General features: G+C 40.7%; 1 protein-coding gene across 1 annotated transcript in view; it reads left to right on the top strand.

The window, feature by feature from the left end:
* The window catches only part of pclob (piccolo presynaptic cytomatrix protein b), a gene marked incomplete at both ends in the record, with an annotated part of 50905 nt that extends 28446 nt beyond the window's left edge, over positions 1-22459 (top strand). Inside the window, 25 exons of the mRNA XM_080504719.1 lie at positions 492-2148; positions 3193-4760; positions 4963-5228; positions 5570-6392; positions 6761-7799; positions 9679-9747; positions 10117-10143; positions 11494-11582; positions 11699-11774; positions 11885-12010; positions 12906-13014; positions 13215-13282; positions 13381-13622; positions 14775-14819; positions 14934-15064; positions 16016-16042; positions 16484-16577; positions 17647-17718; positions 17956-18256; positions 18622-18816; positions 20550-20691; positions 20784-20842; positions 21775-21912; positions 22004-22149; positions 22316-22459. Of these exons, the coding sequence (XP_080360845.1) occupies positions 492-2148; positions 3193-4760; positions 4963-5228; positions 5570-6392; positions 6761-7799; positions 9679-9747; positions 10117-10143; positions 11494-11582; positions 11699-11774; positions 11885-12010; positions 12906-13014; positions 13215-13282; positions 13381-13622; positions 14775-14819; positions 14934-15064; positions 16016-16042; positions 16484-16577; positions 17647-17718; positions 17956-18256; positions 18622-18816; positions 20550-20691; positions 20784-20842; positions 21775-21912; positions 22004-22149; positions 22316-22459 (7653 nt within the window). The remainder of the gene's footprint in view (positions 1-491; positions 2149-3192; positions 4761-4962; positions 5229-5569; positions 6393-6760; positions 7800-9678; positions 9748-10116; positions 10144-11493; positions 11583-11698; positions 11775-11884; positions 12011-12905; positions 13015-13214; positions 13283-13380; positions 13623-14774; positions 14820-14933; positions 15065-16015; positions 16043-16483; positions 16578-17646; positions 17719-17955; positions 18257-18621; positions 18817-20549; positions 20692-20783; positions 20843-21774; positions 21913-22003; positions 22150-22315) is intronic.
* Positions 22460-22741: the final 282 nt, after the last annotated feature.

Genomic DNA, 22741 nt, shown 5'->3' with positions numbered 1-22741 from the left:
ATTTGAATAACACTCAAGCTATTTCCGAATTTTCATCACCTCCACAATTTATTCCACCCTCAGAAATCCTTCCTTCAGCAAGGGGGCATCTGTTTTCACATCAACCTCTTCTTTTAACTGAAGTAGTGACCTTTCCTATGACTGATTTAACCACAGATATTACAATTGACACAGATATCGTACCAGAAGTAACAGCAGTGTCTCAAGCCCTACCTGCAGCAGCGGTAGTTACCCCAATGCCTGAAATAGCTAAGATGATGACTCCCTCTGCAGCTGAAGCATCATTGGATGTTCAACAAATGGCAGCAGATGTTCCAGCTACTCCATATATTCAACAAGTCCAGAGAGCAATTCCATTCCCAGCAATGTCATATTCAGTGCCACCTCAGGAAGCCATTCCATTGCAAACTGAATATGAGACACCCTTGCAGATTGTAAAAAAAGATAATGATGGAGGATCATCAATGTCAACTTTTGAAATTCAACCTCAGTCACTGGCGGGAATGCCAGTCATTACAACTGAGGCTACTACCAGTAGAAGGAGAACATCCATATCGTCAATTGTTCAACCACCGTACACAAGTGAGATATCTGCCTACTCTGCTGAGTATGAAATTCCCACACAAGTAGTTACAACTGAAGAATTTTCTACTGCTAGGAGAGAATCTATAACCATGCCACAGTCATTACCGTCAGGGCAGGTACTAACTATGCCTGCTGAACGGGAATTTTCTATAGATGGTTATGGTGTTCAGGCCCCCTATCGAAGAGGATCCATTCCTGCCACTGAACAGCAACCGCCGGTATTGATTTATTCATCTGAATATGATCACCCACTAGAGATAATAACCACTGAGGCATACTCTAGGAGAACTTCAATACCTAGTGTTCAGGACATTCCACATAGTGTATCTGTGGCCCCAGTCACAATCACAAAAATTCAACAAGAGTCTATTGAGAGCCAAGAAATAAGAGGTCCAGAAAAGGTGGTCTCTAGTTTGAGCCACATGTATTCTTCATCAATTTCCACATCAGGCCAGCCTCCCGAAAGCCTGCCAAGTCGGGTCACTCAAGTGGTCACTACTGAGGTCCAGAGAACCACTGTTTCTGTTGTCCATGAAAGACTTCCACAGGTACCTCCTAGTGTAGGAGTCACGATACAACCAGATGTAGCTAAGGTCCAACCTGTGTCCAAACAGAATGGCAAGATTATTTATTCTGGCGATGTTATTGATTTGCGTACTATGAAAGTTGGAATAAAGATGACTGAGCAAGGCATGGACCTGACTCCTCCGGAATCATGTCGACTCTCATTTTCAAGTGACTCCAGTGGACGTCAAATTACAGCAGTGCAGCCTGAGATAGTAAATCTCAGTGCAGAAATCACCCCCGCAACTACATTATCTGTTGTTACGGACAGCATCACAATAGTAACTTGTACTGCCACAATTGCTTCATATAAGAATACTCCAGCAGAGAAGCCACTTGACTTACAAGGCCCTGTCACGTCATCGCCTCTACCTCTAACCACATATAAACCCTTTGAACCATTAGCACAGATTGTGTACAGACCAGTGAATACTCAACCTAAAGTCAATGCTGTGGCATCGATGGCTCAAGACATACCCATAAACCTCTCCTTTGAAGCACTGGTCTCTGCTGAAAGAAAACATCCTGCATCTTCAGTGCCAATCATCATGGGCAACGGAAGTCCTGTTGTTTCCCGAGAGGCCACAGGTGCCATGGATTTGTCCAATTACAGACCAGTCAGAGCTATGGTGGCTTTGTCTGATTCAAGCCCAGGAGTGGTAACTACTGTTGTTGAAGATGATGGGACTCCAGTGGATCTTACAGCTGGAAGGAGGAGTGTGTGCTGTGATGTGATTTACAAGCTACCATTTACAGGAAGCTGCAGAACACAACCTCCAGTTACAACACAGCCTGACAACAGTCTCAGCTACAGAGATGGCCACTATCAAAATGATGATTCTGGAATACATGGAACCAAAGGAATTGATGGTATGAAAGCATCGTTGTCTGACACCAACGTGACTGAAGCAGGCCTATTCTCTCCAAAGAATGACTATGACTACCTCAGCGGGTCTTCAGATGCTGCTATGGACCTCACAGCTGCCAGACTTTCTGCTGGTGAGTATGGCTCTTTATACATATGTATTGAATGTTTTTCTATGCTTTTTGCATGGATTTTGAGTTTGCATTTCAGTGACTTAATAAATCTTAAAATTGGATTTACATAGTTTCTGTGTAACTTCAAGCATATGTTTGAAAAATGACAAATGAAAACATATGTTATTCTTTTATTTTTAAAGTGTGTGTGAAACAATAAAACAATTCTGTGTCCTTACTCTGTCACACTAATAAAAATCTATGTCAAAACATGAATGAATGACAATTGAAAACAACATTCTCAAATGTCAACATTTGACTTACTCAGATGAATGATTAAACTTCTTAGATATAATAATAATAATAATAATAATAATAATAATAATAATAATGCATATACACAGTAAATAACCATATTTAGTGAACATGTATTGCTAATTATTATCACTCGTTGTTGCAATAGTAGATTGCAAGAGCTAGAATTATCCCATTCAGATAATTCTAGGTTTCCCATTATGGATGGCATTTCAGTAGAGTTAATTTAATTTGTATATTTACAGGAATTCAAACAAGCTGCTTTGCCATATCATGCAGCTCAAAACCACAGCCTTGTGAGCATTACAGTCATCCGTAGTTAAAAGAAGCCCCATTTTTAAATAGAAACGATAAAGAATTGGTAAACAGTGGAACGTCACAATTCAGTTCGAAATTGGTCATAGTTTGACATAACCAATTGTTTTATATCATGTATATTCATTTTGACACAGAGTTTTGAATGTACTCCACACAAATTTAGAGCTTATTTGTCATGTTGTTTGATTTCTTTAAATATTAACGTCAAGCTGTTGTTCTCTGTTTTTTCTTCATACAGATGCATGTGTGTGCCTGCGTGTGCTTCCCCAATATTTTGGTTTTGCATCTTGCTAGTCAGAATGACTACAAATATGCATGTGCAGTAGGATTTTTGTTTTTTTAGACTTAAAATGCATGGCCTTCAGCTTATATACAATGCATTCTGTAATATTTTTGAGAAAGTAAAATATATCTTTGGGCTTATTGTCACAGGTAAAGCACTAGACTACAGTAGCAAAGCTGCCGGCCTCTACCCAGTGATGACTTCTACTCCATTCTCCCAAGTTTCTGCAGTAGGGTTTGGTGTAAATAGTGCACTGAGAACCTCAGATGGAATAGTTTATTCCTCTGTGTCTGCCCCTGTTCCCTCCACATATGCAATTACAACTCAACCAGGCTCCATCTTTAGCACTACCATAACGCCAACATCAACCGTCCAGAACCAGTCACTGCCACATCCATATGGCTTCATTCCAACTACAGATCCAGGACAGATAATTCCTTTTGACACTGGACTACCAAAGGAGCTTCTACCAACAGCATTGGCTGATATCATCACTGGATATCCAGACATGTACTCAGATACCACCTTGGAAGCAATTGCAGCCTCACTTGATGCCTTAGCTTCTTCTCCCATTTTTCCTGGTTTAGACAATGCTAAAATGGCTCAGTATCAAATGGAGAGAGAGTTTCTTGAGCTAGAAAAGCTTAAGCAGCTATGTCTTGCTGAGGAGCTGGAGTGGGAAAGGCAGGAAATCCAGCGATATCGTGAACAGGAGCAGATTATGGTTCAAAGGGAGCTTGAAGAACTTCAGGCTCTGAAACAGCAACTTCTCCTTCAGCAAGAAGAAGAGCATCATGCACACATGGTGGCCCAGCAAGAGACCTATGCCCAGCAAAAAGAACAGCTTCAGCAAATCCAACAACTCCAACTGCAACTTCAGCGGCAGCTAGATGAGCATTATGGTAGTTCTGGTACCACAGGGAATCTATTAGAGGCGAAATATGCAGGAGTAGGGGACAGTGGCCAGTACTGGCCTGTTAAAGATGAGTCTGCAATTCCAAGTTTTGGAACACATGCAGAGGAAGGGCAGGGCCACCTTAATCTTGTAAACAAGCTTCAAGCAGATCAGGACTTTGGAAAGAAAATAATTGATAGTGGAGTGCAAACAGATGATGAAGACTCAGCAGAGAAGCAAAATGTGGGAAGGAGAAAGAAAAGTAGGAGAAATACTGATAGTTCAGCTCAGACTGATGATGAAGACCAAGATGAATGGGATGCACCCACAAAAGCTCGAAGGCGGTCTCGAAAGCATAGCAGTGAAGGAAAGCATGGCTCCAAAGTCTCCAGTATTGCTATTCAGACAGTGGCAGAGATATCTGTTCAAACTGATCACTCTGGGACAATCAAACGACCCAATGTACAGATGGACACTAAGGTAGAAATCGTCAAGCATATTTCAGCCCCAGAAAACTCTCAAAGAGGTGGCAGTCTCAGTTGTCAAACGGACTCAGACAGAAGACATACACCCATTGAAATCGGCTACAGTACACACCTCACAGCAGAACTTCCTTCTAAGTCGAAGGTTTTCTACACGGCTGTGTCACCTCTGTCACCTGAGAAGGCACATGGAGGCCAGAGAATGCTGACAGCTGACCCAACCAGGTTTTCCTCGGGCCCGCGGATGTTAAAGCCTGGCCAAAAGTCTCTATCTGATCCGAAATCCCTAAGTCCTTCAACAGAAGACAGGATGGGTGGATACTATGCAGACAGCTATTCTGTAAGTAAAAATAGATGAATATGTAAAAATCATTGACTATATTCGTGATACTGATAAATAATAAAAATGTGCGAGACACTTTGGAAATATGATTATGCTCACTTGACAAACATAATACTGAAGTATATACGGTAAATCTTATTGAGAGGTTTTATTTTTTATTGAGCTACTGTAAAATGTTTGATATTTTTGTATATTTTAGAGCCGAGGTTCTCCATCTGGGACAGGCAAGAAAGTAAAGCGGACGCTTCCAGACCCGCCTCCTGAGGATGACTCTCTGACGGGACGGACAGTCTACAGTACCGGCTCTGCTCGTCGCCGTCTTGCCCGCAGTACAACAATGGCTCGGGCAAAGATTCTGCAAGACATTGACAAGGAACTTGATCTTGTGGAGAGAGAATCTTCTAAACTTCGCAAGAAACAGGCTGAGCTTGATGAGGAAGAAAAGGAAATCGACGCCAAGCTACGGTAATATGCTATACAACCAGCATCCACACAATGCATGGAAAGGGAATTTTTGTTCCTCTGCGATTTTAAAGGATAATCATATAATGTTATTACTCGTTTTATGTCATTTCTTTATTAAATCCAATTCCATTGCATTCCTCCATCTTATGCAACCTGTTACCCTGATAGCTTATGGGCTAAAAGGCTGCCTTGACAACAATCAATGAGACCTCTCCACACACACATAGTAACAGGTACTGCTGTGTGAGAAACAAGATTTTTGTGTGGCTCTTTGGTTGTACTGTTAATAGGACAGTTAGTGCTTGAAATGTGAAGCACTGTATATTTTTGATTTATTCCAGGTATCTGGAAATGGGTATCAACCGTCGTAAGGATGCTTTGCTGAAGGAGAGAGAGAAAAGAGAGAGAGCCTATCTCCAGGGTGTCGCAGAGGAGAGAGACTACATGTCTGATAGTGAAGTTAGCAACATCAGAGAAGCCAGAGGTGACGGCCTTGAGAGACCACGGACGGCTCCCCAGTCAGAGTTTGACCAGTTCATCCCCCCACAAACAGAAGCTGATTCCCAGTATAACACTTTAACTAGTCCTTACTCCCATTATGCTCAGTATGTTCCTCAGACCCAGACAACCAGTCACTATACCCAACAGAACCTGTATCAACAGCAGTCCCTTTATCACCACCAGGCCTCTCCTTATCCAACACTGTCTCTCACTCATGGTCAGACTCAACCCAGTAGCTACCAACATGCTCTGCTCTTGCAGCAAGGAAAACAGCGACAAAACAATCTCTCTGATTTAGAGCCGAAAACCAACTATGAGGTTATACGCAACCAACCTCTGCTGATTGTACCAACCTCCACAGAAAGTGGCTATGGGGTAGCTCATCTGGGGGGCAAATATGGCAGCTTGGATTTGAGGTTAGGACTGGAGGAGAGAAGTATGGCATCAAGTCCAATGTCAAGTATTTCTGCCGACTCATTCTATGCTGACATTGATCACCATAATGCCAGGAACTATGTGCTGATCGAGGACATAGGAGAACTCACCAAGTCATCAACCGGGTTGAGCAACACTGGCTTGAGTTCGGGATTTAACCTGCCTGACAAGGAGTTGTCCAAGGCTGACAGACTACTAAGGGCAGCAGAAGTCAGACGTACAGCTGAGGTAATTACTGTACACTTACATCATCATACTTTGGATTTTTCTCAAGTCTGTACTCCAAACATATATTCATATTTTGAGTGTGATCAGAATGGAGAAAAGCTTTAGCTGTAGCACTGATGCGATAATTGATTTACCAAACATAGAATATTTCACTGATTGGAACAAAGACTCTCGAGACCTAAACTGGGAACACACACACTGATGGCCTTATAAGACAAAAATTACAGGAAAAACATTTCGGTCATTCATCAAATATTCATGAGGTGCAACAGACATGAGACATGTTTGTTTTTCTCTTAGTAAAGATCAATTGCTTAGACATAAACTAACCTAGAGTCTTGTTCTTCTTCTTTGTCTTCGTCTTTAAGGTGGCTGAGTTTTTAGGATCATCTCGGCTTCAGGGTTATAGCAAAGGAGAAGATGACACTATGGAAGAGCCTTACGAATTAAAGCTACTGAAGCAACAAATCAAGCAGGAGTTCAGAAGAGGAGCTGACGGACTAGAACAATTAACAGGACTTGGCTTGCCCCACTATATCCATGGTGATAGCAGTTTACGCCACTTTCCTAAAGGAGAGAAATATAGTATCGGCAGACTCACCCTTGAAAAGCAGGCTGCCAAGCAACTCCCAGCAGCTATGCTCTATCAGAAACAAATGAAGAACAAAAAAGCCCTAATAGATCCTAAAGCTATCACCAAATTTTCCCCAATTCAGGAGAGTAGGGACATTGAGCCCGAATTCGGCAGTTACATGGGATCTGGGGCATCCTCTGTATCAAGTCTGGCAGCAAGGGCAAGGTTGCTTCAGGATGAGATTACATTTGGACTAAGGAAAAACCTGTCTGAGCAGCAAAAATATCTGGGCTCCTCTCTGGGGGCCAACCTTTCTGGGTCCCTTAATCTTGGGCAATCTCTTGGACTGGGATCCACTATCAGGGCTTCAGCTCAGGATGATGGCACCTACCCAAGTGGCAGCCGATCCCGTCCCTCCTCGCGCCCCTCATCAGTCTATGGTTTGGATCTATCTATCAAGCGAGATCTATCCAGTTCCTCACTCAGACTCAAAACAGAGGGAGACGTCCTGGATGCAGCATTTGCCCCTGGAGTGGCGAGAGCAAAGCCCACCAGTTTACCGATTAGCCAAAGCCGGGGCCGTATCCCCATTGTCGCTCAGAACTCCGAGGAAGAAAGCCCCCTAAGTCCAGTGGGGCAGCCTATGGGTATGGCTAGAGCTTCAGCTGGTCCTCTTCCTCCCATTTCTGCTGACTCCAGGGATCAGTTTGGATCCAGCCATTCCTTGCCTGAGGTACAGCAACATATGAGGGAGGAATCTCGGACACGAGGCTATGATCGAGACATTGCATTCATCATGGATGACTTGCAAGGCGCCATGTCAGACAGTGAAGGTAAATGGATCCTGAGACTGCTGCAACAATTTGACTGTGTGGACTTGCTTGTCATGCATGCTAATACTGAGTGGTCTATCTGACTGTACAAGTTCTTCCTCAATTACCACTGTTCCAAATAATAACTGTTGGTTGTTCTATGCTATAGTTCCCTCTGATATGGTAAATGTCACATTAGATGTGTGCATGCTTTTCCTTTCTTTTTCTTTTTTTTACTTTTCCCACTGATACATAATACTCTTGATCTGTGTTTATGTATGTAACTTCTGATTTATGAAGTTTTGTTTCCGTTTGTTTTGTGGTTTCATTTGCATGCTGTTTTATTTTTTTACATTTTCTGTTTATGGTCTCATGCCTATCCTTTCTACTCTTAATCGTAGCGGTCACACATTTATTGAGCAAATATCTTTTGTTCACATCACAGCTGCCTTATTATGTTATTTTTTTCAGAAAGTCTAATCTTATCTGAAAGTGAGCTCACTGTATATCTCACATTTACCGCCAAGCATATTCTAGGTAGAACACAACAGTTGACATTTCACTACCGGAAAAATGTATGTGCAATATTTAGAAAAATAGAGCTATGTAAAAACATATTTTTCAACAATAATATCAAGCCGCACAAAATGTTAAGCTTTGTGTTTTAAATATAGGTGTGTAATATTTAGTATAGTCATTGGACAACAAGAAATATGTTAAAATAGAACAATGTATTGTTTATTCACTGTTTCATATGTTATGTGTCTCATGAACATAAATCATGAAAATCTATATATGATATACATATATAGAAAATACTTGTATGTTCTGGTTAATGGGTGAGTGACCTGTTGCTGTGAATGGGGGTCTATAAACACCTCATGTGAACACACAAATTAATTTCCTTCTATGGAAATGACTCAATGACCATTCCCTTCAGATTTGCACCAATATTAGTCATATGTACAACGTGCCTAATTCTTTGCCTTTGTCCAACATAACCACACAAAATTGCAAAGATGTATAGCACAAGTGCATATTTGCATACACACATGTATTTTCAACGGTTTTGGAGAACAGCTAGCACGAGTGAATTACAAAAACTGTGACCACTCTGCTGACTCTGCAGGTACAGTCAAGTCTTTTGAAATTTGTACTCCCTTTTAACATGTTAGTGAAATACTATAGTTATTAATACTTATCAAATACATGCACAATGATAGAGTTGTAAATATTATCTGGTTATGCAATGAAAACATTACTTTGTTAAAAAAAAGTACTTACACACTTTTAAGAAAAACATTTAACATTGTGATATTGTGTGTCATTTTTTTTTGTGTTGTTTGTGTTATTTAATTTTGTGTTTAAAACTCATTTTGATTTACTGCATGCTGTGTAATAAATTACTTTTCCATTACTGTCCTAATAAAATTAATGTCTTATGTTTATTAGTTCTTGCTGTGGATGTCTCATGTGAGATGTCTGTGTCTCTGATTGCAAATATTGACATGTACTATCTTCATCTCCATAAGTATGGGATTGGTATGTTCTATTAGATTAGCTTTATCTGCTTATGTGGATAATGTTTCTGAAAAGTTCCTTTATATTTAGTTATATTTTAATATTGGGTATCTTAGACAAATATATTGTGGTTTATGTGGAATCACACAAGATAAAACATGCCAGTTTTAACCCTTAACCTTTGTTTAAGAATTGGTGATGAATGGAGGGTTTTAATGCAAAAATATCATCCAGGTCTCCTAATGCATAATAGTGACATGTTGAGCAATCTGAGCTTCATATCTCTACAAATTCAAAGGATCAATAGATTTAGATTCTTGTTTAGAAGGTAATATTTGTCCTACCCCTCCGTAAAAGTGTCCATCTGCCTTGATTACAGCTTTAAGTGAATCCATGCTGGTTTTGAACAGAGATGATGCCAGAATCTTTCATGAAAGTATCAGACACGGTAGAGTATTTTACAGTACTAGTTAAGCCTACTGTCAAGTTTCCTCACATATAACTGTGGCTCAGTCATATAATATATGACAAGGCTTTTTTCTTTTCTTTTCTTTTTTTTTTTTACCCCTAAAGTGCATTTTATGTTGTTTATTTTTTTCTTTTACAATGCTTCTGCTTAAATTTGTAAATTGCTAAACTGGTAATGTCACACATAGAGTAGTTTCAAGCATGCATTTTATGTTGGCAATTGCATTCAGTGCATGTGCTTAAGTCTATAACACAAATATAGTTGTAGAATAGTTCCTGTAGTTTTTGTTAGAGCATTGACCATTTGTTGAACGCCTTTCTGAAAAAAACATATAACTTTGTACCCCAGCTGGAGGCCCAAACTGGAATATAGAAGGTGAGACAGCTTCTCGATTCCCATGTAGCTTTAGCGACTGTATGCCTCCATGCCGCACATCATGGTTCTGAACTTTCCACTTCGCTGATTGATTTTGTAAACATACCAGACTCTGGAATGACCCACCTCTCAGTAGTAAACAATACATGTCATTTAGCAAATCTCTAGTTGTTGACATATCAGTTCCATTCTGGAATGAACCTCATCTTATATGCACTTGATATCATTTATGTGTCATAACCTGTAGTGGCTTCAGTTACACATCATTCAGCAGTGTTTGCACCGTCGTTCTGTAAGCATATCAGACCCATTTCCAGTTTCCATGTTCATGCGTCCGAAAAAAAAAACCCAAAAACGTGTATATTGTCCACACATAGAAATTGTACTGCACACTTCTAAAAGCGATTTATTTTTCATCAGTTCTGTTGTTCAAATCTTGAAATGGAATGTTGGCACTGTTTATTGATAAGGAAAGTACATCAGGAAATGAATACTCGTCATAATAGCTGATTGTTGAGCCAGTCTGTGAAATGCCCATCTATAATGATTTTTAGAAGACAGGCTCCACTAACTGGACTCAATCTTCAATTTGTTCATACCAATTATAGAAAATGACACAAAACATCTGCTATATTTCAGTTGCTATACATAGTTAAAATAAATCCATGAAGATTGGATTCATGGATTACATTACCGTTGTTCTATACTAATACTCACATATTTATTGTTTCATCCTGTACACTAAACAAAATCAGAGTTGTGGATCAATGTTGTAGAAAAGCTCTTTTCGTTTCAACATTCCATTCCAGATATGATAAGTAGGCTCACTGCTTAGTAATGTATTGTGTAATATTGCAGTAAAACAGATAGTGTTTTGCATTAAGGTATTTATTACCACAGTACACAATTTCCCGAGGCTTCTTTCAACAAAAGTGTTTCACAATTCAGCGGCTACGAAAATGTGGATGACAAAAAGCTCTCTTATTCAGAACGGGAGCATTGCACGCTATCAAAAGTATGGCAACGTCTACATGTCAAAATTGTTTAAAAAATGCATTTATCTTTCATTTAAAGTTTGCTGTGATCATTTGATCTCACAGACGTTACGGATGGGATGGGACAGAGCTCATATGGCTGTGTTTCTCCGATCCAGTCAGGACAGATCTGACATCTTCCTGCCTTTTAGTAAATGGGGATGGATGTGCCATTAATTGTTTTGATGCACACTAAAAATATTTCCAAAACTAGGTTGTTGTATTGATCTCTGCCTAAGTGGTCATTATTCTGATTTCAAACTGAGCATTGTCTGTGTGTGTTTGTGGCTGTTAATGACTCTCTCTCCTTGCCCAGCCTACCACCTGAGGAGAGAAGACACAGATTGGTTTGATAAACCAAGAGAAGGACATCCACAGAGCGGAAACATTTTGGACAGAAGACAGGTGCGATCCGGGCTAGCAACAAATAATAACCTCATGGTTTAATTTATGTTTTCCAACTTCTTACAAATGCAATGAAACCATTTTTTAATGCTATTCATTCTTGGAATCATTCTCAGATGAAACTGGTCCCTTATGCCTTCCCTCACACTCACATCAAGCTTAAGCGAGACATAAAGGACAACAGTGTATCAGGTACAAGGCAAACAGAAAACACACTGAGATAACGCACTAAGATTAGGCATACGTCTGAGTCGGTGTCTTTATTCGTCTAATTAGGATATGTGTGTTTATTTTCACCACAGGGAATGGACTTGGGATCCGTGTGGTGGGTGGGAAAGAGATTCCGGGGAGCCGCGGAGAGATCGGAGCTTACATTGCCAAGGTTATCCCTGGTGGTGTTGCAGAACAGACAGGAAAAGTTGTAGAGGGTAAGAGAATAATTAAAAAAAATTCAAGGTTAATCGTATGAGAAATAAGACCTTCAAATTGTAATGCTTGGCAGTGAATGCCTTTGGTGAAACATTTCCCATCTGAATCACACAAATCCAGATGGAGATGTGAGAGGCGGCTGGAGCCTTCTGTGTACTCGTCTGTCATGTCTCATACCCTGACACATCACATACAGCACACAAAAAAACCCTTCCTCTTGACAGCAGTGGGCTGTGTTAGTCATTGGTCTATATTTAGCATTATAGACACAAATACAAGCATAGACAACATCAATTAGCCTCACGAACCTTAAAAACAACAACTACTTGGTTTGACCTTTCATGCTATGAGGCCAGGTTGTCAAACCACTACACCACTATGAAGCCCTCTTTTCACAATATTTTCACTTTAAATAATAGTTAAATGAAAGATTAGACTGGCTGGTTTAATTTAGAGCAAGCGTGTTGTTGTAACTTTGAAAATATGATTATGTTTTACTAAAGGAGAATGGCTGTGGAACATGCCTTCAGGTGCAATATAAAACAAAGTGTAGGAGGATATGGATCATATGGAGCAGAGGGAATATTCTCAATAAGCAACAGCTCATGCAGAAGGATATTGACTTATTAATTCAGGCCTTTGTTGTCACAGCAGCTGTACAGGTGCATTAATAATAAAACATATAACGTGTAGACCAGTTTCCCTTGAGTAAATTCTCATATAGTTTTGTCCACCGGTGGTAACTCCCGGATTGTTGTAGCGTGAGGCAATATTAAGATACAAAGGTATTTTGTGTTTGGAACTGTGTTTTTAATTCTAAAACGTCTTCTTTCAACCAAATCTAATCAACAGTTCCTCTTTTGTCTTTAACTCTGTAAATCTGTCAAACCATAGGAATGCAGGTGTTGGAGTGGAATGGAGTTCCTCTGATGGGGAAGACCTATGAAGAAGTGCAGTGCATCATGGGCCAACCATGTGCAGAGGCGGAGATCTGTGTGAGACTGTGAGTAACATCTGTCAGCATTTATCCCTCCGTCCCACTGAAACTCCTAAATGTTTAGTCGCAATATGGTGACTTTACACCCTGAACACGTCTTCTCCTCCTTCCCTTCCCTTGTATTCATTCCACACCCCTTCATCTGATTACTGCTAAAATACACTCCTTGTTATTCCATTATAAATTTCCTGTATGGATCCAAACAGCGACCTTAATATGCTGTCTGACCCTGAGCACCCACAAGCCCTGGAGCACCATATCCAGCTTAAGGCTGGTATGTACAATGATTTGTTGAGGTCTGCATGCATGCATGTATTTGTGTACGTGTTTCAGGAAAAACATAATGTTCCTTACTGTAATGGTTTGTCTCAGCAGGTGGGCAGCGATCCCCTGGTGTGGATCCTAAACAGCTTGCTGCAGAGCTGCAAAAGGTGTCGCAGCAGCAAGGTCCTGGTATGACGGGGGCAGGAGCTGGAGCTGGAGGTTTGGGGGTGCTTTCTGCATTGGACCGCTCTGCCCTTCTCCACTCAGGCACCGGATCAGCTGCTTCCAGTGGGGTGCCAAGTCCTGGCCAGCCTGCATCTCCTGCCATTAACAAGAAACAGCGGCACAAGGTAGTTATCATGCTCTACTGGCACACTCTACAAAAGCAATGATCCATATGGCTATAAGAAGAGATATAAAAAGGTCTTCGGCTGGCTCATATGTCAGAGGTTAATCTATTGCTAGAAACAATCCAGTGAATTTTGCATGGTTGCACCATATTATCCATCATTAAACAACTTCAGCCTGAAGAATTTAGTGTGATCCATCAGTTACAATGGCTGCTGTGCATTGATTCCTTTTTTCATCACACAATAGGTTGTCTGAATGTTAAATGGATGTCTAAGAAATAGTGATACCTTGCATGACCCAGGTAACTGATGAAAGGCAGTTTATATGTGAGTGTGTCATTATAACAGGCATTACGCGTAGAATTCATAATATAATAATAGTATATTGTATTTCTTTGAACTTCATGGAGCCACAAAACCACAAAAGACATTTTTAATTCACCTTTATGTATTTTGAATGACTGATTAGCCTTCTCAAATGGAATTATGTTTCTGGTGAATTTACTCACACAGTCAGATGGAATAACTGTACAAGGACAAGCAATGTGTTCATGGGTAATTGAGAAGTGGAAAACATGTGAATACTCGCATTTTCCCACTTTAGAAAACGATTTCAAAAGCAGGTCAGATGCCTTTCAACGTGGCAGCAGTTTCAATGAAGTTAACAAACTTGAGTCATTCACAAAAAAAGTTATTCTATATTTATTTAAAATGTATTTTCACTCTTGCCTGCTAGCATATATTACAATTCCCTGTCACCCCTTCTGAAACAGATTTGCTACTTGTACTGCAGAGGCTATAATGATTGCTTGATATGTTGATGGGAAAAAAAGGTCAGCTCTACAGCAGATGTGTGTAAATGCAGTGTGAATAGAAATTGTAGCTCTTGAGCCTAATTTCATATGTGATAACGAGTTTGTTCCTTTTCTGGACTGTGACAGTAGCTAGGAAAGTGACACTTGCTTGTTTGTTATTGTCATGCAATTGCTATAAACTCAAAGGGAAGTTTCCCAAATCCCTAGAAGTTTAAACGCACCACAATCCCAGGTGAAAGACTGAAGCTGGAAATGGGATCTCTGGTCAAAATAAATGTGTCAATTTGGCCTGTCATTTTAGAATCTTCATTAACCACTACCCACTTTCTTTCTTTAGCCGGAAATAATGAGGACACCTCATCTAATCACTGGGGAAATTCAGGTACAAACAATCAACTGAAAGACATTGCATCACGTTTTGAGCCACAGACATTTTAGCCCAGCCCAATAGGGTGTCTTTCACACAACCTACTCTGTACTCTTCATTTCCCCACAGCTCCAGATCAACTACGACAGAAACCTGGGCAACCTCATCGTCCACGTGCTGCAGGCGAGAAATCTTGCTCCAAGGGACAACGACGGCTACTCGGACCCCTTTGTGAAGGTCTACCTCTTACCTGGGAGAGGGTGAGTTCTGACTGTGGTTCGCCAGTCACTTCTGTCTGTCTGTCTGTCTGTCTGTCTGTCTGTCTGTCTGTCTGTCTGTCTGTCTGTCTGCCTGCTTTTGTGTCGGTCTCGTTTTCTCTCCCCCTGTTTGTTTCTGACTTTGTATTGACTGTGTTGTATTGAACTAACTAACAAGTCGAGTTTGTATGAGAGAATAACACAGGACTTGATGATATGAGGCAGTCATGATAACTCAATTCAATAGAGCGACTCCACGTATTGATGGATTTTGACCTTACAGAAAGGTACAAGAGGAGACTCTTTGCCGTACCATATTGTTATTACATTAGCCAATAGCAGACTATCCAAACACATGTACACACTGTCCTCCTATGTCCTCTTCAAAGAGAATATTTTACTATTATCCCAGACATTTCAGACCTATTCCTCTGAACACCGGCTGAGAGATGGCCTTTTCTAAGAGCCTGTGACTGGCAGGAGAAGGATTGATGTAACCTTTATCTGCTCTGTAACAATATCTGTTCTTAGGTAATGACTCCATCAGACCTGTAAATGAGATTACACACACTCTCTAACAGCCTCAATGTACATGGTGCATAGGCTACAAATTTAAGCGCAAGCACTTTTAACCTCCTGCCGTCTCATTCAAAGGATATTTTAAAATACATTTGTCTGACATCAGTAGCAGAGTGCACACCCACATTATCAGGTCAAAATAGTGAGATGTGCATTTATCTATGAGCCAGTAGTCTGTCAGACTTTTTTGGAGTTGCTTAATATCTATTGTTTCGGCAGGGAAACAGTAACACACCCTGCGGAAAATATTGATCAGCTCTCTATCCTTTACTGCCTTTTCTTTAAGCTCTCTGGGCTTCTCTGACTGTTTTTTTGTGTTTTTGCTTTTCTTGTTTGTGATTTCTGCCCTCCTCCTCCTCTTCTGGACTCCCTCAGCCAAGTCATGGTTGTCCAGAATGCAAGGTAGTGTGGTGCTGATCTTTGCTTTTAGTTGGTGTTATGTTTTTCTTTCTGTAAACTGTCCAAAGTGGTTTACCATCCTTTTGTTGTGGCCTTTGTTGTTTGTCCAATTACTTGCTCTATTTCACAGTGTTTAAGAGCACTTATGTCATCACATTTTATCTCTCCATGACTCTGACTTTTAACTCTCCTCAGCTTCTATGTCTAAAGATTTTTTATTTTGTTTTTGTGAAAGCATCTCGGGCAACACAGAAAATAAGAGACGTTTCAATTCTACTTCTGATGGCTTCACCATAGGAGATTGGACATTTTATGTGCACTCATTTAAGCCATTCAACATGGAATATCACAGTTTGATGAATGTTTACCATGGGAAGGAGAAAACAAATGGTTTTGTGGATTTGCTAATGACAAACAAACCTTCTGACTCTCCTCAATTATCAGCGCTGATAACAAGAGAAGAACCAAGTATGCACAGAGGACCTTGAACCCAGAGTGGAACCAGACTGTCATCTACAAGAACATTCATTTAGAACAGGTACAGTGTTCTCACACACACACACACACACACACACACACACACACACACACGCAGACACACACGCATGCACACACACTAACATGTAGGCATTTTGCATCTCTGCTTTTTGGAGATATTGCATTCACTTTTATTTTCTGCAGAGTTACTAGAAACTAATGATTCGCAAAGTGGAACAGACCAGGGGGTGTAGCATTAAGAACAAATTACTCATCAGGATGCGGTTTTCCCAGCATCATTTGCTATCCACAAAATTTCCAAGAAACTATGATAAGATATGTGGTGGGAATGGGAGGGGCAGCTCATCCTTTCACACTTCTAATTCTCATTCTCAAAATGAAAATGGAATAACTAGTTACAGACCTCGTTTCCTGACGCTGACCTTAATCAAACCGTTACCTCAGTCAAACCTACTTTTAACGGAAAAGCATAACACACACATGCTCACAACTGAGAAGTGTGGATGCCTCTCATGCTCTGACTTCACCCCACTAGAATATTTCCGTCCTCATAGCTTGTGCCTGGAGCTCTTTTCGAGTATCCCTGTGCAACCTCTTATGAGCTCTCTAAAGAGGGAAGTGAACTGTTTGATTTCATACAGTTTTCCAGAGAAAAGTGTCAAACTTTGACAGAGAAAGTGCATGTTATTTTCACACATAAAAGTGATAGGTAATCATGTCATGTGTGTGTATCTCTATTGCAATGAGCATGTGTTGGGTTTGTGTGAAATTACACCACCACCATCTAACTGCAGCCCTCAGAATGCTACAGTGGGTATATGTTTCATTCTTCTCCCGCGCAATTCTGCCTATTCCTTTACACGTGCAGGTCGAGTCACAATGCATTTGGTCAAAATTATTAAATATAACCCAGGTTTCTCCTGTCTGAGTTAATTATCCTCAGAGTTGTACTTGTTTTGCTGCAACACATTTCATCCGCTTGAGTTGGCTTCATTACTTTCTGATGTCACATACATGCATGTGCACAAAAACACTCACAAAAGTGGCAAACACAGAAATTCAGAAGACACCGTCATGACCTGTGAATCTTCTTCTCCTGTCCCTCCCAGTTAAAGAAGAAGACACTGGAGGTGACAGTGTGGGACTATGACAGATCCTCTTCCAATGACTTTCTCGGAGAGGTGAGTGACTTTTAACATTTAGCTCATGCACAGTAATTCTGATCTAAAACAGTGCAGGCTTTACATAATCTACAAAGTGTTGAATTATTTTTCAAAATACAGTGTTTACCCACACTGTAAATCAAAACCATATATTAACCTTCATACGATCTCCTGCGCTTCTTGCCTCTTCACCTTGTCGGCCCAGTCAGTTTTGGGTTCTATGTCTTGCAACATTTTATTTTTATTTAATTTCAGGTGCTGATTGACTTGTCAAACACAGCCCAACTGGACAACACTCCCCGCTGGCTGCCTTTAAAGGAGCAGAGTGAAAGCATTGAACATAACAGATCACACCATGGTACCCAAGGCCCACCCGGGTCAGGTCAGGGTCATGGTCAAACACATAGTCTAGGCCAGGACTATATGTCAGTACCGGGTCAGGGGCATGGTTACGGACAGGGTCAAGCATCAGGGCTGGGAGAAGGGAGTCATGGTTCTCCGAAAAACTCTGTAATCAAAAGCCGAAGCCATGGGATCTTCCCTGATCCTGCCAAAGGTAAAGAAAAAATTGCATCTCACACATCCACAGATTGAATAATACCTACAGTATGCATTTGTTTCTTTATATGACTTCTTACCTGAGGCATGACACTGATATGTTCTTGACAGGTTCCCCTAATCATAACTTACTATCATAAACACTCAATGCAAAAAACACTTGAATTATATCTGCAGAGACACCCAGTCATCCCCATAGAAAAGACAACTGTACTTGTTTCAAATTTCGAAGAAACAGGAATGCTTTTGACACAATGAGGACTGATCTTTCCATACACTTAACAAGGTTTTGCTTTTTTCATTTTCTTTCCACCCACAATTTTTTCAACTGCAATTTTAACCTTTAATTTCCTCATCCTCCAGACATGCAAATGTTACCTTTGGAAAAGTCACACAGCAGCCCAGGCAGCTCCAAGTCTTCCTCTGACGGCCAGCTGCGCTCGCATGGCCCCTCCCGAAGCCAAAGCAAGAGCAGCGTCACTCAGGCCCACCTTGAGGATGCTGGGATAGCCATTGCTGCTGCCGAGGCTGCCGTGCAACAGTCCCGCCTGCAACCAAGTAAATCCTGCCCCTACCCGTGATACACTACCTGTGAAATGCCTCCTTTTTTTCCCATGCATGCAGGCTTCATTGAAAATTGTTTGCTGAAAACCTGATTTGCTGTGCATTCACCTTCTTAACATCTGACCTTTGCCTACTGCTCGCCTACTCTTATTTTCCTCTGAGCACAGTGATTTGTATTGATCAATACCAATTCTCAGTATCCTCCACGTTTGATTAACCTAACTAATATAACCACATAACACAATGTGAGTAAAAAAAAAAAAAAGTTAAAACACATACATTTTAAAACTTAAACATGTTTTATGCTTTTAGTAGGGTGTAAGTATGAGATTTTGGTCAAACATTTGGCAAACATACCACAGTTTATTATTATGCACCCTGAAAATTTCCAACTAAACTAACGAATATGTGTTTTTAATTGGTTATAAAGTAAAGAGAGCCAAACCCCTCTGTTTCTACATGGACTGTGCATGTGCCAGTCCCAAGCATATGGTTTCTACAGCACCCAAGTGTGGACTACTTTGACCCCAGTTTAGAAACCAAGCTGGGATGGCAACCTCCTACATGTGTTACGTCTTACTACATCAACCTGGTTTAAACATTGTTCATTAACATTTATGTATAATCCCAGTGCCATGTCTTTCAAATGAAGGATGGTGATTTAGTTCCTTCCTGAGATACGTTAGTCCAATGTCAGTTATTCAAGCATGCAGCTCCCTGGCCAATGTTTCCCTGCCACATAGAACTTTGTGGTGCTGCAGTATTCCTGTGTATGTGCATGTGTGTGTGTCATACGAACGAACCCCGAGAAAATCACGAAACACAAGCACAGACACACACAGGTATGGCACACAGTCTTCCCACCCCACCCAGTCCTTTCCCATCCCTGCTGCCCATAACAAAGGGGATACAAATGTGAGAGTGACCCAGTCAAACCAGGAAACAGAAAGAAAAGTCAACAGGAGGTTCACTCTGCACTCACCGGCCAGTGAGAGTAAAGCGGTCACCTAACCGTGAGAGGAGCTGAAGTGTCAAGGGAAGGTGAGGCAACATAGGAAAAGCATACTCAATAAATATATTACTAAATCTGATCCATCCCACTCCTTCAATACATAAACAGTAAAACTGAAACCTTAATCCTAAAAAAAAAAAAAACACGGTACTATGTAACTAAATATATAGAGAATGAAGTAAAACTACAACATGTACAGTATATATCTGTAATGTATTTGTGGGTGTCTGAGAATGTGAATGTGGATTCATGGTATATCTGTGTTTGCTGGTTATGCCTTAATTTTCTGTGTTTTAAAGACATGACAGATAATCCCTCATACACTTGTATATTATAAGAGTAGAATACAATATGCTATAATGAAGCCCAGAACAACTTAACTAATTCCATAATGAACATCCACACAATCCTACTGGCTCGCATGTACAATATGAATTACATCTATGTGTGAATTAACTGTTGTTAAACACTCTAATGCTACAGTAAATATAAGGACACACAATCATCTGCAGTGCTGCTCTAAGCTGCTGAGTCCAAGTTATGAGTGACAGTCAGTGTGTGACGGCTCCAGCACATCTCTTGGACTTGCATGCACACGTGATAAAAGCTGTGTTGATGAAAATGCTCCATGTCTGTTGCTGTGTGCAAGTTGTTTCCTGTGAAGGCAGACAGACAAGAATTCCTCGGTATGACACCTAATTCTGCCACCCACCAGGACCAGGACACAGGCTGGGTGATGTCTCGGGGTCGGTGGTGTTGTCTGCCCCGAGTCTTGTTGGCGATGCCTACGGCGAACTGGAAGGGGATGAAGGGGCAGGCATGGGAGTGGACAGTGCCATTTTCCAAGTGCCACGCATGTAAGTCCATTTGTAGCCTGTTTTTAGCACAGTGTGAATATTAATGTTGATTATCTAATGATATTGGAATACTTCTTCTTAATCTCTTACAGTGGCAAAGCCATTCCTAACGGTACAGACAAAAACCAACTTGGAGGCTCAGACAATGAAGGCAAGAAACACGCCTCATGTTTTTGGGGGTTTATATCTTTGGCAGTTACAGGTTTCCCCCTAGTGGCTATTTTGTATAAAGCACCTTTTCTTTCCTTTTTCAGCATCTTCAAAATTATATTCCTGTTTGTTTTTAGTTATTAAAATTTGCATTTGTTTTGACATAATATCTTAGCAAACATTTTCATAATCACAAATGTAGTGTCTGCAGATTATTAGCCTATTTAAGAAAGTAAAAAGAAGAAACAAATAGATAGGACATGAAAAAAAGGACCAGTCATTTATTTTTTATTTCTATCAATGTTATATTATTCCTCAGTTTCAAACAAATGTAAACTTCACCTCAAGCTTCAAAATAATTAATTAGCAATCTAAAATTAACTCTTAAATATTGGTGGAGCTGCACGTGGCTCAAGTGTCTGGGTTGTAAACCACTGCACCAGTTGGACAATTGCAGTGGACATATTGAGTTAAGAATATTAATTCAGACTTATTTCATGGACTGGGGCAATGGATGATGATGTCACATTATCCCACACGCTGCCATAACTGTATCCTCACCGCATGCATCTCATGTGGCAGGATAGTTTCCCTTCATCTCGAGTTTCAGTTTGTAACAAAGAGCCGATGCTCCCTTTAGGGCGAAGCTCGCCAGCTGTTATGAAGACCAGGGTCAGGAGGTCATCTCCATGGTGTCTGACTCATTGATCACATTTAACTCCGCTTGCCTTGTTAAACTCTTAAACAATGTTTCCTGTCTTGGTTTATTGGGGGATCAGGTGATGCATAAATGGAAAATTATTAAAATAAACTTCAGTGGATGACTTGCGTTTCCATGCAATGAAAGTAACAGGTGCAATTTGAAAGCAATTGAGATCCAGATCAAAAAGTGAAACCATCAGAAAAAAGTCTAACTGTCTCGATTCATTTTAGGTGGTAAAACACAAGTAATGGGGGAGATCAAGGTGGCTCTCAAGAAGGAGGTGAAGACGGATGGAGACCAACTGGTTTTGGAAATCCTCCAATGCCGAAACATCACGTACAAGTTTAAAAGCCCCGACCACCTACCAGGTGTGAAAGTCATTTGTATGTTGCGTGTGCATGCATTTGTGCGAATCCTTTTCTCAGATTTACACACGTCATTCATCTAATCTGCCTCTAGACCTTTACGTGAAGTTGTATGTCGTGAACGTGGCCACTCAGAAGAGGATCATTAAGAAGAAGACCAGAGTTTGTCGACATGACAGGGAGCCGTCGTTCAACGAGACCTTCAGATTTCCCCTCAACCCAACTGGACACTCCATACAGGTAGCTTCATTATAAAATTCTATCTTCTCATCAATCTCAGAATTTATGTTGCAATCATTTGAAATGACGTCTCGTTTTTGATTCAATCAAATTCTATCACATGTAATGGAAACCATGAGCATTTCTCCTTTGAACAGCCTCAAAACTCTTTTTGCTGTTTTCACAGCTTTTCCTGGTATCGAATGGAGGGAAGTTTGTGAAGAAAACCTTGATAGGAGAAGCCTACATCTGGCTTGACAAGGTGGACATGAGGAAGAGAGTAGTCAGCTGGCACAAGCTGTTCGTCAGCTCCACTCAGACCAACCCCTGAGCATCACATCAGAGACACTCACCTGCAATAGATCACTGAACGGTAAATGCAGAGGGCTTGGTTCAGATCTGTGCAAGCGAGAGGAAACCTAATGAGTCACTATTTACGTCTTCGTTTTGCAAGTAATAAGGAGAAGAAAACCGTGTCCTAAATACTATTGCAATTGTATCAGTGCAACACTGCCAGCACACATGTCCACCTCTTCACAGGTCGAGTCTCCGCGGATTATGGGCATTGCTTTTGGGAAGCATGGCATTCCAAGGCAGGAACTGATACATACTC

This window comes from Blennius ocellaris, assembly GCF_963422515.1.
Source record: "Blennius ocellaris genome assembly, chromosome: 11".
Lineage (NCBI taxonomy): Eukaryota > Metazoa > Chordata > Actinopteri > Blenniiformes > Blenniidae > Blennius > Blennius ocellaris.
The sequence above is the reverse complement of the archived record's forward strand: the minus strand, read 5'-3'. Positions and strand labels throughout refer to the sequence as shown.